Source organism: Podarcis filfolensis (assembly GCF_964270895.1).
Source record: "Podarcis filfolensis genome assembly, chromosome: 10".
Lineage (NCBI taxonomy): Eukaryota > Metazoa > Chordata > Lepidosauria > Squamata > Lacertidae > Podarcis > Podarcis filfolensis.
This window is the reverse complement of record NC_139612.1, coordinates 20,456,429-20,475,236: the sequence shown is the minus strand read 5'-3', so window position 1 is coordinate 20,475,236 and position 18,808 is coordinate 20,456,429. Positions and strand designations below refer to the sequence as shown.

General features: G+C 42.9%; 1 protein-coding gene and 1 long non-coding RNA gene across 2 annotated transcripts in view; one reads left to right on the top strand and one right to left on the bottom strand.

The window, feature by feature from the left end:
• CPED1 (cadherin like and PC-esterase domain containing 1) overlaps positions 1-18,808 on the top strand; it is a gene marked incomplete at its 5' end in the record, with an annotated part of 120,704 nt that overhangs the window by 6,070 nt on the left and 95,826 nt on the right. The window contains one exon of the mRNA XM_083574429.1: positions 11,835-12,012. Coding sequence (XP_083430555.1) covers positions 11,835-12,012 — 178 coding nt within the window. The remainder of the gene's footprint in view (positions 1-11,834; positions 12,013-18,808) is intronic.
• The window catches only part of LOC310744038, an 83,513-nt gene that overhangs the window by 29,778 nt on the left and 34,927 nt on the right, over positions 1-18,808 (bottom strand). The gene's annotated exons all lie outside the window — the stretch shown is intronic.

Below are 18,808 nucleotides of genomic sequence, written 5' to 3'. Positions count from 1 at the left end.
GCAGTTCTCACGGCAAATTTATTTATATTTGCCTTCTGGGAGGGACTTCGAAGCAGCGCTTGACCACAAGGCAACCAAGGGAGGAGAGAGGTTGGAAATTTAATTATTTACTAGATTTATATGTATGTATTTATTCTATTAAATTTATATACCGCCCCTCAACAAAAGATCTCAGGGTGGTTCACAGAACAAAATGCAAGATAAAACGCAAGTCAATAATTAAACCAAAACAACAAAACAATAACCCCCCTTCCCGCATACACATTTAAAAGGCTAAAAAAATAGTAGGTACATTTAAAGGACACGGGTGGCGCTGTGGGTTAAACCACAGAGCCTAGGACTTGCCGATCAGAAGCTCAGCGGTTCGCATCCCCACGACGGGGTGAGCTCCCGTTGCTCGGTCCCTGCTCCTGCCAACCTAGCAGTTCGAAAGCACGTCAAAGTGCAAGTAGATAAATAGGTACCGCTCTGGCGGGAAGGTAAACGGCATTTCCGTGCGCTGCTCTGGTTCGCCAGAAGCAGCTTAGTCATGCTGGCCACATGACCCAGAAGCTGTACGCCGGCTCCCTCGGCCAATAAAGCGAGATGAGCGCCGCAACCCCAGAGTCGGTCACGACTGGACCTAATGGTCAGGGGTCCCTAGGGGTCAAATACCAGCGGTACATCATTTTTATAAAATTTTCTTTCAGCATACAACTTGCTGTAAATTTCAGGTCTGTTTTCCATTACCTGTCTGTCCAAGCATTAAACCCAGTACCACTCAATTTATAATCTGCATGAAACGACTCATACATGAACAATAGCCCACATCTTCCTTTTGGAATATATATGTCAAATTATTAAGCAAAATGAGTTTGTGTTTAGCACTATCTTTCCACCCAACACGCAAAGTTCTGTCGACTAACCACATAAGCCATTCAGCCCACTCTTGTGTGCTACGATGCCAACAGTCAAAGCATATCTTCCTGATTTAGGGGCCTGCCCTATATTTAGATAGCAAACAATGAGAAGCAGAGTAGCATTCCAGCCATCGCAGTTGAAATCCTCCTCCTTCCTGAACAAAAATACTAGTGATATAAAAAGCCAACAAATGTTTAAATAGCCTCCAGAGAAGGAAAAAAGAAAGATAGAGGAAATTAGTTTCTTTCTAGCAATGTAAGAAGCACTCAAGCATTCTAGGGTTGCCATATTTCAAAAAGTAAAAACCAGGACACCCCAAAAGTTGTTGAGCTGTTTTTAGGAAGACCTCAAAATTGCTGAACATTTTTAAAGGAAAACCCAGAAGTTGCTGCGTTTTCTTTTTTTAAGGCAAAAATGCAATTTTGCAATTGACTTGCCTAAGATCCAGGGCAAAGCGCCATCTTTCAAAAATTCTCCCTGGGTGTCAATTCTGCCTTCGAAATCCTGGCAATGTCCTAGACATATAGCAGCCCTAAATAAACCATATCCCAATAAAACATGCTGAAGGGTGTGGACAACTGGAGGAGCTCCATATGATAATACAAAGAAGCGTGTTTCAGAAATGTACATTGGGGGTGTTGTTGGCAGCTGATTTGCATGTTCAGACCCAGATACCTCCCCCTTCAATAAACACACAATTGACTCAAATTATAGTTTTGGTTTTTGGCAGAATTTAGGCCACAACTTTATTGATTACAGAAAGTGAGTGGTTGCATATGCTCTGGTTCAACTAGCTCCCTGCACCCTTGCAGGTAGAGCTTACCCAGAGCTCCATCATAGGTCAGCCTATGGTTTTATATTTTGATTTTCCTGTAAACTGTCATGAGACCTCCAGATATAGGGCAGTATATAAATAATAATAATAATAATAATAATAATAATAATAATAATATCCAGTGGGGAAAGCACTTTGTCTTTTCAACTTATTTTTTAATGCAAGGCCTTTTGCTGGCCTCTGGTGCTCTCTTTAGCTTCCATAACTTCGAAGCCATTTCTGTTTAAATGCGAAATTGGCTTAGGAACTTGTTCATAATTGCTGTCCTATTGGCCAAAAAAGAAGATTTATTTTATTTTATTTTTTTAGGGCTAACATTCTGAAAGCTAGAAGGGGAGGAGCAGAGCTCATTCTTTAGAACTCTCTCGGCATAAAATGTAATTTTAGTAATCCTGCCTCATCTATGTCTGACTTTGATTAGAAACACAATCCACAAAGGGGTGGGGGGTGGGAATCCACACTGGAACAGGAATCCCATGAAGCTGGCCTCCTCTACTTGGATTCATTCAACCCACCCACATTCGAAATAAGAGAGCGGGTTACATAACCTGGCTGCTTAGGAAGGGCCATTGACTTAACTGCATCACATCACATCTGTGCTCTTTGATTTGCATCACACTTCCCCAGTCGCAATCCTTCTTGCAGGACCATTGCAGAAGCCGAGTGGGAATAACTTATGGTTCTCGCAGCTGATGAACAATCCTGCACTTTTGCAATGGGGTGCAGAGAAGCAGTAATGCTGCATTTAACTGTGGTTAGGTTGGATGTGAGGGAGAGCCAGCGGTTGCTACAACACAGTGCGGGTGGCGCTGTGGTCTAAACCACTGAGCCTCTTGGGCTTGCTGATCGGAAGGTCGGCGGTTGATATCTGCACAACAGGGTGAGCTCCCATTGCTCTGTCCCAGCTCCTGCCAACCTAGCAGTTTGAAAGCACACCAGTGCAAGTAGATAAAGCGGTACCACTGTGGCAAGAAGGTAAACGCCGTTTCCGTGTGCTCTGGTTTCTGTCACAGTGTCCCATTGTGCCAGAAGTGGTTTAATCATGCTGGCCACATGACCTGGAAAGCTGTCTGTGGACAAACGCTGGCTTCCTCGGCCTGAAAATAAGATGAGCGCAGCAACCCTATAGTCACCTTTGACTGGACTTAACCGTCCAGGGGTCCTACAACACGAGGTGACAAAACACAGAAACACGGCAGCTATGTCCTTGGGAGACATATTCTTGAGGGGGCCACAAACCTTATGGCTGTTGAGCATCTCTTCTATTTAAGCAGACATTTTGTGTCAGAGATAACAACTGCAGCTGTTTTACTTTTTCATAGATGCACCTATGTCTGCTTCTGTTTTATCATTACTATCATTACATTATCATTACTTCTGATGGTTATTACCTTGACATTTATAACTAGATAAATATACCCCTGTCAGCACATCACATATGCTTATCTGTTTCAAAATTGTTCTTGAGTGCAGCAAATGAGGCTGCTTTTGGAAAAGCAAAACCATCCACCCACACTAGTTAGAGGAGTATAAAAAGCATAAATTATTTGACCAGGCTCTTTTCATCTGTTGTTACTGAATCTTTTCATGCCAAGACTCAGCCTGAGGTACATTTTTTTATGTAGAAGCGGGTCTGAAAAAGCAAGATTTCTGCATAAATTGGAACGTCGCTTCCAAAGCACTGTGAATTATGACAGGCTCAACTGACAAAAAATTAAACAGAATTAATAGTGATGGCAACGTTTTGTGTACAAAATGGTTAACAGCTTAATGATACTCAGTCAGAAAAGGGGAAACATGAAGTTTGACAGGTTGTTTTTTTAACCAAAACACAGTTCAGGTCTTTAAAATATATCTCAAAAGAAGGGGGAAGAAACTTTATATGTTGCTGGTCAGAAAGTAAAGGCCGTGAGTCAGTGATAGAGCACGTATTTTACATGGAAAACCTTCCAGGTTTATCCCTGGCATACCCCGACTGAGACTCAGAAGAACTGCTGAAAGTCTCAATAATACTAAGCTGGTGGACTGATGGTCTCACTTGGTAGAAGCCATCTTACTAAGTTCCTTGCCTTAGCAGAGCTATGCATTTAAAGCAGCATCATGCCACTATTTAGTCATGGCTCCCCCGACAGGAGCCAAATTCTAGGGGCCGATAAAATATTTGAAATTGATGGGCATTGCCATTCAAATGATGTGTGTGCGATGTGTGTGTCTTGTGATCAGTTATACAGAAAAGAGCTTACTTGGTCCCCCAAATGTTTTATTCAAATTGGCACCCCTAGCTCCTCCAAAATAATCTTGGGAACTGTAGTTTGTTGAGGATGCTGAGAGTTGATAGGAGACCCCTGTTCCCCTCACAGAGCTACAGTTCCCTGATTAGATTAACAATCATTCACTCTTCTCAGGAAAGACTGGGAGTTACCCTCCAACATTTCTCTGATTAAAATAGGGATGTCCTGTGTATCTGAAGAAGTGTGCATGCACACGAAAGCTCATACCAAGAACTAACTTAGTTGGTCTTTAAGGTGCTACTGGAAGGAATTTTTTTTTTTTTTGACTATTCCATAATGATGTTGATGATGATTTGATTATTTATACTCCACCAATCTGACTGGGTTGCCCCAGCCCCTCTAGGCAGCTTCTGACATATATAAAAGCATAATAAAAAAATCAAACATTAACAAAACTTCCCAATACAGTGGTACCTCAGGTTAAGAACTTAATTTGTTCTGGAGGTCCGTTCTTAACCTGAAACTGTTCTTAACCTGAAGCACCACTTTAGCTAATGGGGCGTCCCACTGCCGCTGCGCCGCCGGAGCACAATTTCTGTTCTCATCCTGAAGCAAAGTTCTTAACCCAAGGTAATATTTCTGGGTTAGTGGCGTCTGTAACCTGAAGTGTATGTAACCTGAAGCGTATGTAACCCGAGGTACCACTGTACAGGGCTTCCTTCAGAAGGTAGCATAGTTACTTAGGTTCTTGGCTTGGGGTCTCATAACTCCAACATTGCTCTGATGAAAATAGAGATGTTCTAAAGAAAAGTGGGACATTCTGGGATCAAATCAGAAACCAGGACGGCTTCTGTAAATCCGGGACTGTCCCTGGAAAATAAGGACACTTGGAGGGGGGAAATAGGGATATTCTAACAATTCTCTGCAGCTTAAGAGGCTACAGTTTCCAGGATTTTGGGGGAGAAGCTGTGGCTGTTTAAAGCGGTATGATACTGCTTTAAATGTATTGTTTAGATGGATCTCAATATAACAGAAATACAAATCCTGCTCCTATTTAATATGAATCTATTGCCTTCAGTATAGATCCTGTGCAGAACACAATCTTGAAACAATCCATGGAATCTGAACTCGGGTTTGCCAAGCCAAACCTCAGGTTTCTACCCAGTGGATACAGTGGCTAAATGGAAAGCTTAACAATATGCTTAGTCCAGTCCTGTATGCTAAACATCTCGTTGCTAATGGCACAATTAGAGAAAACTAGGGATCCTGGATTTCAAAGGGAAAGGGAAGTTTCCACTAAAGAAGCTGAATTCTCCATCGTCCAGTTAGAACATATTTATTCTCTTAGTGCTACATGTGTGTTTTTGCAGTAGGAAACATTAATGTCTAGAAGTAGACCCTGTTTTACATTTTGTGGTCTGTTAAACAAGTGGCCAAGGAAAGATTTCAAAGCACCTGCATTTAAATCAAGAGTTTATGAAGAAAGTGTTTGGGTCAACTCCTTCCAGAAGCAGAACAATCCAGTACAAAAGCTTTCTGTCTAGACGCTTTGGAAATGAGAGGCTAGATGATCTATTATCCTGTTTTCCAAAACTGACTTGTGCAATGTTTTTAGGAACTATTTTTAACCGTTATCGCTGCCTGTGAAGGAAAATTACTGCTTGGTTTGGCTATGTTCCAGTCAGGCCATTTTATTTCTAAGTATAAATTCTGTCAAAGTTTTATTTGCTAATTAAAAGCACAAAATGAAATGGCTATCGTTTCTACTGGACCATTAATGGTAGTAGGCTTGACTAAAACATTTAGAATTCTCGAATCTTTCCAAGGTCAGATATTACAAACACACACACACACACACACACACACACACACACACACACAATTTTGCTTTCTTCCTTTAGAGAAAAGTTGTAGAACATTTATGTCATCCTTATGGAATAATATTTATATTAAAAAGGTAAAGGGACCCCTAACCATTAGATCCAGTCGTGACCGACTCTGGGGTTGCGGCGCTCATCTCGCTTTATTGGCCGAGGGAGCCTGCGTACAGCTACCGGGTCATGTGGCCAGCATGACTAAGCCGCTTCTGGCGAACCAGAACAGCGCACGGAAACGCCATTTACCTTCCCACTGGAGCGGTACCTATTTATCTACTTGCATTTTGATGTGCTTTCGAACTGCTAGGTTGGCAGGAGCAGGGACTGAACAACGGGAGCTCACCCCGTCGTGGGGATTCGAACCGCCAACCTTCTGACCAGCAAGTCCTAGACTCTGTGGTTTAACCCACAGTGCCACCCGCGTCCCAATATTTATATTACATGTTAATTTGACCAGAGGATTGTGTTGTTGGACTAAAATTCCCATCAGCTCCTGCCAGTGTACACGGGTGGCACTGTGGTCTAAATCACTGAGCCTCTTGGGCTTGCCGATCAGAAGGTCGGTGGTTTGAATCCCCTCTGCGAGGTGAGCTCCTGTTGCTCTGTCCCAGCTCCTGCCAACCTAGCAGTTTGAAAGCACACCAGTGCAAATAGATAAATAGGTACAGCTGTGGTGGGAAGGGAAACGGCGTTTCTGTGCGTTCTGGTTTCCGTCACAGTGTCCGGTTGCGCCAGAAGCGGTTTAGTCATGCTGGCTACATGACCCAAAAATGCTGGCTCCCTCGGCCTGAAAGCGAGATGAGCGCTGCAACCCCATAGTTGCCTTTGACTGGACTTAACTGTCCAGGGGTCCTTTACCCTTTTTTACCTTCCCTGTGAGAGGGGTCTCAGTGGAAGTCTCTGTCTGGAAGCCATAGAGCTTCACTCTATGGAAGGCTGCCCTAGTTAGATCTGCATCTTGAGTGGCCCTCCATCCTAGGCATGATCTTCCTTAAACGTACAGTAAAACCCCCATCCGGACGCTGATAATGGATAAACACCCAATGCCTGAGACAAAGTCTACCTACATCTGTAATCAATAAAAGTTGTGGCCAGTTTTAAATCCCTAAACATTGCCCTGCCTGTTTTGTTTGCATCTGTTGTTGCCTTGGTTTTGCCCTCCGGGAAGGGAGCACTGCGGGCAGGTCTGCAATTGTCTCTCTTTGTGAGGTTGCTTCCACCAGAAGGCCTCAATAAACAGGGACAGGACTAGGGTTGCCATATGTCCGGAATTTACCGGACATATCCGGAATACAGCAGTGTCCGGCCGAAATCAGCAAAAAGAAAAATTGCTAGGAAAAATCCAGCCTATGTCGATAGTGAATTATTGTATTTTAATATTTTGTTGGAAGCCGCCCAGATGGGCGGGGTATAAATAATAAATTGTTATTATTATTAATAGTGACTTTTTTGCCCATCCTCCATAAAATAGCTCCAAAATGGCATTTTTAACCTTTTTTGGCTGCCCAGATTTTTGTCGTTTGAAATATGGCAACCCTAGACAGTACGCCATAGACTCTGAGGAGAAAGTCCAAGTGGAAGGGATGCTGAACTGTCCAAAGTGTTGGAAAAGGATTACCTGCAAGCAAAAGAGTCATGGCAGAAGAGTGTGACATATTGGGACTGTCTTTTTATTTATTTTTATTCTCATGTGGAGGAGATGACCGTGTGAACCAGGATGCACACAGAGATAGTCAGCAGGCATTTCTGCAATGGCCAAAATTGTGTTTCTGGAATCAAGGATTTGGAGAGCTTGGGGGTTCAGTTTAAGCGACAGTTTTTGATGTATTGCACTGTTTGGCTGGATGATGTAACTGTAATCACAGTTAAGACGAATCAACAGACACTGTCTGTGTGTGTGTGTGTGTGTGTGTGTGTGTGTGTGTGTGTGTGTACACTAATATTTGGTTTGCCTAAACTGTCAAATTCTAGTCCAGATGAAAAGGTTTTGTGAAAGTTGTGAAAGTTAGCTAGATTTTGGCAAGTTTCCAGGAGAAAGGAATTCCACAGCTGTGGGTTAGGCACTAAAATTGTCTTGCTGTGTTCCTTCACTGACTGTCCTTACCTGGCACACAGATGGTAAACGCAAGCCGGCATTCTCCCTTGAACTTCCAGATTCCACTGGGGCCTAGCGTAGATGAAAACATGACTCATAGGTATGTTAGACTCTACTGGCGTAGGACTTTATGTATTAAAAAAGCTTGGGTGACTGCCAAATTCTGCTTAAAGTGGAATCTGGCTTAACATTTACTTTCTATTACAGTGAAATAGCATTGTAAAACAGCTTGCTGACTGAAAGCTGTCGTTTCCCATCAAATCCACTGCAGATTCATTTATATTTATCAAGGAAAATATTGAACGCATTGCACCATGTGACAATTGGTATTTTGCTTTCTTACAATAGCTTCGTCAGTCTCTTTATCCTCACTGTATTCCAATCCTTCTGTGCCAAACCGCCTTTCATTCATACAACTTTGCATTTACTCATACAACACATGATCATATGTCTCTGTCCATCATATGTCTCTGTTCAGGGTGAAGCTACATGAGACATAAGGGATGTACAAAGTATTAAACTTTTGCAAACAGTGAGGTTGTGCAGGACATAAGCCAGTCTGAACCTTGGCACAGGGAAGAGGAACTTGTCGCATTGCACCATTCCTCCATAGGTCCCCCCCCACATTACTATTTGCACTTTTAAGAAAAAGCACACATGAGCTCTGTCCAATATAAATCAGGACCCTTTGCAGCTGCTATCTGCAAAAGTTTCAAGAGATTGGTGTTGCATTCAGCTGTAACCTTTGCCACATCTAGTTTGGTTGTCAGCTGTAGCCTTCAGGTCCACAGCAATAGAGGGGAGCTCCTGTTCTAAAGACTACAAAACCCAAGGTGCAGTGTAATTGTGTGAAATATCATCTGCATTATTGTCTGATGCCTTCAGTTGAATTCAAACCAGAAGCTGAACTTTCCATGAAATGCCACTGCTTGTGAACAAATCTTAATTCCCCCCACCCTCATCTCACTTCATGACAGAATTTCTCCAGTTGGTTTTGCATAATCCCAGTAAAAAACACTCTTTGAATCATATTCAGAAGAAAATAGGGAGGCAGACATTTGAAGCAATAGGAGACTTTAGTAGCCCTTGAGGCTAACTGAGAATAAGAGTATAAAGGGGAAGGAAATATCAGAAGAAGATAGCAGAAAGGGGTAAAAAGGGATGAAGGGGTGTTTTGAGGTAAAATTGTACTTCGAATCATAGAATCTTAGAGTCATCTAGTCCAACCCCCTGCAATGCAGAAATACCTAATCTCTCACTGTTGAATAAATAGGTTATAAATACAACCTCAGCTGGCCGAGCATGAATTAAAAGAGTGTGTAACACAACACCGTTGAAATCCTAACTTCCTCTTTACTCCTGGTTACTTTTGCTTATGAGCACAATGCATTTGCTGCCTGGAATATTTCGAAACTTCTTGCCTGACACGTTTGTTCAACATATTTCATAAAATGTGAATGGAATAGTTTCAGCTAGCATCAACTGTACTGATTGTAGTCAGGGAAAGAGGTATACTCTATATTAAAAACAGAGACGTGTTAGTCGTTCATCAAAGAGCTTAACATAGTTATTTGTTTGCCCCCCGCAAAGAATTTTATACTTGAGCCAAGTGTAACATAAAACTACTTCCTGCGGCTGGGAAAATATGGCTGTAAGTGTCACTTTATAGCTGGCTATCGGGCACCTCAACAACTGGAAGCATTTTGACTGACACTCATTTATAGTGAAACATATAGCCAACACCCAAAGACCCACAATTCCGTGTTTGCATAATGTCTCCTGTAAACACTCCTTGGCATCAGTTTAGCAAATACGAAGCTTATCTGGCAGCCCTCTAACTTTCCAGCTTTGTTTTTGTATGGTGGGTGTTCAGATTATTAGTACAGTGGTACCTCGGGTTAAAAACTTAATTCGTTCTGGAGGTCCGTTCTTAACCTGAAACTGTTCTTAACCTGAAGTACCACTTTAGCTAATGGGGCCTCCCACTGCCGCTGCACCGCCAGTGCACGATTTCTGTTCTCATCCTGAAGCAAAGTTCTTAACCAGAGGTACTATTTCTGGGTTAGCAGAGTCTGTAACCTGAAGTGTCTGTAACCTGAAGCATCTGTAACCTGAGGTACCACTGTACACACAAGCAAAATTCCAAATTAAAGCTTCTGCACAATTACATTCCCAACGGGAAGTTGAAACTTGTATTTTATTACAAGATCCATCAAGTGGTTACCAGATAGTCTTGCCACAGTTACTATGCATGCTCTAACAACAAGTAGATATGAAACATTTTGCATAGAGGGTTGCGTTTAAAGTCTTCTGAGAAATTTCAGAATCTAGCAGCCAGATTGATGCCATTAGTCTTAAAAATTATTCAGTTCCCCATAGTCTCCAACATTTCTCTGATGACCATAGGGACGTCCTATTCCATAATAATAAATTTATTATTTATATCCCACCCATCTGATTGGGTTGCTGTGGCCACTCTGGGCAGTTTTCAATGTACAGTGGTACCTAGTCGAACGGCGTGACTCCTGAACAAATCGGCTCCCAAACACTGCAAACCTGGAAGTGAGTGTTCCAGTTTGTGAACGTTTTTCAGAAGCCAAATATCCAACGCCGCTTCCGCTTGAGTGCAGGAAGCTCCTGCAGCTAATCGGAAGCCACACCTTGGTTTTCAAATGGTTTTGGGAGTCGAACGGACTCCCGGAACAGATTAAGTTTGAGAACCAAGGTACTACTGTATATAAAAACAGCTTGGGACCACTGTATCTGAGCAACTGACTCCTTCCATGTGGGCTCTGGTCCCTTTCACCACTCTAGTGCAGCCAAATATACAACTTTTTTGTGGTGGCACCCAAGCTATGAAATATTCTCTCCAGGTACACCTGTATGGTACCTGTTTTACTTGTTTTCAAAGGCAGATTTTGGGGGCAGTGTGCGGATTTTCATATCCTGTCTGTAGAGAACAAGTGAGAAGAACAATTCATCTATAAAGGAGCCAGCATATAAAAAACGAAACTCTGCATGAACGATCTCCTAATTTTGGGTTTGTCCTGGGAACTACAAGGAGAAGCTGCGCTCTGTGCCCCTTGTTGCATTTCTGGGGGTAAATGCAGTTCCAAACTATTTAGTCAAGGTGGATTCAGACAACCAGCTAACAACTCCTATGGGAATTATCTTGTTGTTGTTGTTTAGTCGTTTAGTCATGTCCGACTCTTCGTGACCCCATGGACCAGAGCATGCCAGGCACTCCTGTCTTCCACTGCCTCTCGCAGTTTGGTCAAGCTCATGCTGGTAGCTTCGAGAACACTGTCCGACCATCTCGTCCTCTGTCGTCCCCTTCTCCTTGTGCCCTCCATCTTCCCCAACATCAGGGTCTTTTCCAGGGAGTCTTCTCTTCTCATGAGGTGGCCAAAGTATTGGAGCCTCAGCTTCACGATCTGTCCTTCCAGTGAGCACTCAGGGCTGATTTCTTTAAGAATGGAGAGGTTTGATCTTCTTGCAGTCCATGGGACTCTCAAAGTCTCCTCCAGCACCATAATTCAAAAGCATCAATTCTTCGGCGATCAGCCTTCTTTATAGTCCAGCTCTCACTTCCATACATCACTACTGGGAAAACCATAGCTTTTACTATACGGACCTGGGAATTATCTTACTAGGTGGGAATTTTCTTTCCCCTCTTAGGAAGTAAAAATGACTGTCCCCTAGTGAGTCAGAATGTAACTAGATATTCAAATGTCACATGACTACATTACTATTGTAATTATTGCATAAATAATATGGTTGTTTGAAACTGCTCCCAGGAAAAACATATACTATTTTGCATGCGATAGCATTTTACGGTCCTGTGTGTTGCCTTATATAGCTTACGAATACCCCTTTTTTCTTGTTTCTTGTTTTAGATGGAGGACTCCATTTTTAAAGTCTTTGGAAGTCAGACAAGGACAGTAATCCTGTACATCCCGTCTTCCGGCAGCGAACAAGACCTCCTGTTATATCGGCACATCCTTGCACAGCACCGTTATAGAGTTACAGTCCTTGAAGACAGGAAACTGAGTGAACATGCAATCCCCAGTCCAGGTGAGAAGACTTGACGGAGACGTAATATTTTCCCAACTGTAACATGATCAGATCATGAGGGAGAGGAGAGTTTAGTGACCATATATTCCACAGATTATTATTCAGAGGGTTTCCAAGTTGAATCAGATCGTGATCTAGGGTTACTGCATACTATTTTTATTTTATTTGCAGTTTTCTTTCATCTCAGTCACAGTGCAAACGGCAAAAGGCAGCTTGAAATTTGCATAAGTGCATGCATTAGTATTTAATCCAGCTCAATTGCGCTCCCACTACTGATGTTTGAAGCCAGGTACACATAACGTTAGCCGCAATCCATATTTATCATGGGAAACACTTCTGTTTTATTTGTTTACAATCAAACCAGCTTCCACCTGATTTGAAAATGCAAGTCACGGTTAAGCTGAGGTGTGTACCTTAGAGACAGCCACTGCACATGTGCAGACGACAGCTTTGCTGAGTCAGAATTTGGGGGTAGGGTGGGGTTGCAGGCACAGAGAAACAAACTTGGTGAAGACATCCCTGCCCCCTCCCTGGTGTGTACAGCATTGTAAAAATGTGATTTGAAACACAGTGGGAGTGGGGGGTGGGAATGACGTTGCTGCATTTTAAGTTGCAAATATGTACTTAAGCCTTAGGTTAGGTTCCATACATTTGAAGCTCATCCAACAAATGACTCTCCATTCCCACCCACCCCAAATCCTGAGAACTGTTAATTCCACCTCACAGAGGTATAATTCCCAGCACCCTTAAAACAAAACTGCAGTTCTCAGGATTCTCTGAGAGAACTAATGTAGAACTGCCATAAGTCTGGATTTTCCTGGAGATATCTGGGATTTGTCCATTGGAAATATCATCTGGATGGAATTTCCTGAAATTATGAAAAATGTCCAGGAAAACCCGGACGTATGGCAACCCATGTTGGAAATGTTGATATTTTTTTTTGGAAAATTTCCTTAAAAATAGCTGGAAAACTTCATCATCATCATCATAATTATTGTTGTTATTATTATTATTATTATTTTGCAAAGAAAGCTCAACAACTTTGTGTCTGGGTTTCCACTTTTTGAAATATGGGAACCCTAACTAATGTGCTTTAAATGTGAATTTAGTCGGGCATCTAAAGGGCTTGAAGGAAGGAGCCAATCTGATCTCCTGGGACAGGAAGTTTCAAAATATTGGCACCACAACACAAAAGACCCTGCCGGTGTGTTCCCATCAACCATACCTCTAACAGGGGCAGGACACAGAGTACAACACGCACACATTGATCCGAGTGGATGGGAAGGATTACATAAATGTGTGAATGATGTTCAGCCTGAAGGCAGTGTCAGGCTGCCTGCTTCTCAGCTGTGAGGGGTGTGCGATTTATGGCCAACTCTTGCAAAGCACAGAATACTCTTTTCCTTAAAGGTTTGTAATCAAATACACTCTGGCGCACTGCGTGGTTCACCAGTACAGGTGATGTTTATTCATGTTCTGAGATCAGCAGTAATAATTCCTTACATCCCCCACCCCCCGCAGCCATAAAAGGGGATTTAAAGGCTTTCTTTCAACGTCCAGATGTACCTGCAGCCTTGCCCATTTGGGAATTGTATGGAAAACATCAAACAGGCGACATTTTTAATTTGGGGGGAGTCTGTTCCATGAGCTGAAAGGGTTTGTAGCTTGCTTATGTTTCCAGATTTACGAATAAGCTTTTTGAATAAATTTGAGAAATGAAGTAACTTGCTTACATACCAAAGCGATGATCTTCTCTATAACAGATGGAAAATCGTTCCTTTTTTCTTGCTAGCAAATAACATTTCCGTGTGTTTTTGCAAGCACAGTACTCGACGTACTCATTTCTGAAAGCATATGCTTTATGTTGTGTCATAACATTTTCCTAGCAGAATGGTTCTGATGTATAAAAACGTGCTCCTATTTAAGAGAGCCAGGCTTTACATACTGAAACAGACGAACTGAAAATGGTAGGATAAGGAGACAAGAATCACATCTCCTTGTCTAATATAATTATCCAGGGTTTCTTCCTCCTTACTTTCAGGTTTCCAAATTCTGTCTCATTTATCTATATCCTAGAGTTAAGAGGAGTGTTTTAAGGAGTTTTGAAACACTGGCTTTGACGTAAACCAACAGATCAGAGTGATAACGGAGAGAGAAACATTTCCTTTTTTTTATCTCTACCCCTTGAATACATGACAGTTGTGCAGCAGTTAAGATTATTATGTGAAGTCCATGTTTTAATCCTTTGGGCTACTTCCTCATTTGAACCACCCATGGGGCCAGGAGTCGCCTAGAGAGGAGTCTACATTTGCATGTAGAAGGATCCAAGTTCAATTCCTGGAATCTTCAGTTAAAAGGACAAGGTAGCAGAACAAATCTAATGCCTGAGTTCTTGAATGCTGATGCCAGCTGGAGAGAGCACAATACTGGGCTAAATGAGCAAATGATGTGACCTACTCTAACATAGGGATGCGGGTAGCGCTGTGGGTTAGACCACAGAGCCTAGGACTTGCTGATCAGAAGGTCGGCGGTTCGAATCCCCGCGACGGGGTGAGCTCCCGTTGCTCGGTCCCTGCTCCTGCCAATCTAGCAGTTCGAAAGCATACCAGTGCAAGTAGATAAATAGGTAGCACTGCGACGGGAAAGTAAACAGTGTTTACTTTGGGGATTCGAACTGCCAACCTTCCAAGAGGCTCAATGGTTTAGACCACAGCGCCACCCACATCCCTTAGTAGTAACCCTCATATATCCCTATCAACTTCTCTAGGAATAGGCAGCTAGTAAATAACCATATTCTTTAAATTTCAGGCTGTTCATCCACAGCTACACTTGCTCCTATTGCTTCTATACATGGAACATATCTTCTGCCTCTTCTTGCTCTTATTACAATCCTGTGTAATCAGAATATGTCATCCAAAGATAGCCACTTCCTCTTCTTTCTGTAGAGGACACACACACACACACACACACACACACACACACACACACACACATCCAAAGAAGGATATAAATTCCTGCGCAGCTTTTGGCCCAACAGTCCTATGCAGCTGCTGAAAAGGAGGCAGAATTAGCCATTTAGGTTGAGGTTGGGGAGGGGAGAATCACAAAATTATAATGGGAGGAACACAACACAGCTGCCATTCTGAGCTACAGTTACTAAGACGCTCTTACTCATTTTACTTGCCATTCGACTGCATTTATTTTTACATCAGTTTACTTAGCGTGCGTAGGATCTCTTGCTGAAGTCTGGTTTTGCCGAAAACGACCTTTTAGAACAGACATAAATAGACGTGAGTAAATTCAGAGGATGTAAACCATATGACAGAAGGGCATAAAATGCAGAACGTATTAGGAAATGTTAAAGGCACTCCTTTTGTCAGCCAGGAGAAGGAACCAAGTTAAGAGGGGGCATAATGGCTCCTTGCCCACTAAAGAAAGGAAAAGGCAGAGTAGCTACAATCCACAAAGCCACACAAATCAAGCTGGAGGAACTAAGTAGGCAGCTTTCAGTGTGCAAAAGGAATTCGGCTGTGGAAACTGGTTTCCTGGTGGAGTTGTAGGATCTTCGACAAGTTGTAATCAGGAAAACAGGCAATGCCCTTTCCAGCTCCTGCTGTTACAAAACCCAGTTCTGAGGTACTTCTTGGCATGTAACGTTACCGGAAGAAGAAATTTTCCTTATCAGTTTTGCGAGGCAACTATTTCACATGAATGCGCCCTCACTCAGCAGGAGTCGATACTTTATGGGTCTGGCCAGGACTTATGGGAGCGGAAGTCCAAAACATTTGAAGGCCACCATGCCTCTTTTCCAGGAGCAGTCCCAGATTTACAGAAGCCGTCCTGGTTTCTGATTTGATCCCAGAACGTCCTGCTTTTCCTTAAGACAGTCATCCCCAATCTGCGCCCTCCAGATGTTTTGGCCTACAACTCCCATGATCCCTAGCTAACAGGACCAGTGGTCAGGGATGATGGGAATTGTAGTCCAAAACATCTGGAGGGCCGAAGGTTGGGGATGCCTGCCTTAGAAAATCCCTATTTTCATCAGAGGGGGTATGGAGTTATGCAACCCCTGAGCCAAGGAGATCATTGAATAAAAAGGGAAAGGACCCCTGACAGTTAAGTCCAGTCACGAACAACTCTGGGGTTGCGGCGCTCATCTTGCTGTACTGGCCAAAGGAGCTGGCATTTGTCTGCAGACAGTTTTTCCGGGTCATGTGGCCAGCATGACTAAGCTGCTTCTGGCGAAACCAGAGCAGCACACAGAAACGCCATTTACCTTCCCACCGCAGTGGTACCTATTTATCTACTTGCACTGGCATGCTTTTGAACTGCTAGGTGGGCTGGGGCAGGGACCGAGCAACGGGAGCTCACCCCATCGTGGGGATTCGAACCGCTGACCTTCCGATCGGCAAGCCCTAGGCTCAGTGGTTTACAACACAGCACCACCCACGTCCCTATTTTCATTGGAGAAATGTTGGAGAGTATGGAATAGGATGTTCCCAGGGCTTTTTTTTCCAGCTGGAACTAACCAGGAACTCAGTTACAGCACCTCTCAGGCAGGGATCATTGCCATTCTATGGGAACGAGGGAGGCATTCATGGTGAGTTCTGGCACCTCTTTTTCTAGAAAAATAGCACTGGACGACCCTTTTTCCATCGGGCAAATGTTGGAGGATATGGAGAAGGCTCCAGTATAGCCACAACATGAATCCATTTATACTCCCAACAGAATCAAATGATGAAGCTTTTTGTAGACTGTGACACTTCAGGTGGAGTTCACACAAAATTCTTACACACATGTAAAAAGCGGCACATGCAGAAGGGTAGGCCAAATTTCTCCTAGTAGTCAGGTATGTGCCTCATCTTCTGCATGCGTACAAATAGCACAAATAGAGGAAGAAAGGTATGTTCAACTCCCAATAGCAGCCAGTTATGTATTGTACTGTGGAGAGTGTATTAACTTATGGTCTGTGTGTGGTTTGGGAGCTGCACGGTCAGGGAAAAAACAATGCTGTCCAGGGTTGTAAAGACTGTGGAGAGAATAATTGGGTGCACTCTTCCCACCTTGGATCAAATCTATGCTTCCAGGTGTCATAAGAAAGCTGCAGAGATAGTGCAGGATAGTGTGCACCCCGGAAATGATCTCTTCCAGCTTCTGCTTTCTGGAAGAAGGTGCAGGGTTATAAAGACTAGGACCAGCTACCTGAGAATCAGTTTCTATCCAAATGAGATTTTGGTTGTAAACGCAGTGTAAGGTAGTCTTTCCTGCCAACCTAGCAGTTCGAAAGCACGTCAAAGTGCAAGTAGATAAATAGGTACCGCTCCAGCGGGAAGGTAAACAGCTTTTCCCTGCGCTGCTCTGATTCGCCAGAAGCGGCTTAGTCATGCTGGCCACATGACCCAGAAAAACTGTCTGCGGACAAATGCCAGCTCCCTCAGCCAGTAAAGCGAGATGAGCGCCGCAACCCCAGAGTCGTTTGCGACAGGACTTAACTGTCAGGGGTCCCTTTACCTTTAAGGTAGTCTTTATGGGAGTATATTGTATTTAATTACAGTGGTACCTCAGGTTACATACGCTTCAGGTTACAGACTCCACTAACCCAGAAATATTATCTCCGGTTAAGAACTTTGCTTCAGCATGAGAGCAGAAATCATGCTCCGGCGGCACGGCAGCAGCGGGAGGCTCCATTAGCTAAAGTGGTGCTTCAGGTTAAGAACAGTTTCAGCTTAAAAACGAACCTCCGGAACGAATTAAGTACTTAACCCGAGGTACCACTGTATGGGGTATCAGAGTTTTTAGGGGGTTAACCAAGCTGTTATAGCTGGGATAGCAGGCTTGTTGGTTTTTGAATGTCTGATGTAGATTTTTTTCAATTTCGTTGTTCTGTCTGGGACAATGACAATAAAGATTATTGTATCGTATATAACCTAATATGTGATTGTAGAATTCAAGCAGTACATGCAAGTCTTCTTTCATCAAAATAAATAGCTATAGCAAACGGAAATAAAAGCACCAGATGCCCCAAAGGGAAAAATGCTATAGTGTTCTGTAAACATCTGGTTGCCATTTTCAATTAGGACTGAAGGACCCGCCTTTTAAAGGAACTGAAATATGTTTTTAAAAATAAATAAATGGGACACTAGGCATTCTGTTCTTTTCGTGGCTGGGGGGGTAAAGGAAACACCATGGATAGAGAGGTCACAAGAAGCTCAGCTTTTCTAAACAAGAAAGTCTGAGAAATTTAAAGTGAATTGAACTCAAGTTCCAGCAGTATAAACAGTCCAACAGAGTTAAGGTTAAATAAACATGCCTGGGGACCCACCGATTCTAGTAGAAGCACAAATGTTCTTGTGCCATTAATGCATCCATTCTAGAGTAACCATGAGAGAAACATCTTAGCAATAAAGTCAGGCAATAAATAAATAAATTGTGCAGTAAATAACTTAAAAAGTACCACAGCGTTCTTGCCTTATTTTCTCTTAAATGGAAGATGTGAGCGCAACTGGCCCAGGACAAGCAACGTTTATTTCTTAATTCAGAGCATATGTTGCAGGCATTAATTTTTTTTCCCTTTGGAAAGCAAAATATTCATTTCAGTTGCACCCTTTAGTCCCATCTTTCAGCAGAGTACGTCTGTAAACAAAAGCTGTGGAATGATAATAACACGTTCTTACTGTTTAGCATTGCTTGTATAGAGATGTGTAGATTGTTGTGCAACTTTTGAGCGTTTCAGTTTACAGTGAAAACTTTCTGAAGCTTAAGGAGGGTGAAAGAACAAGGAGGGATAGGATGCTTA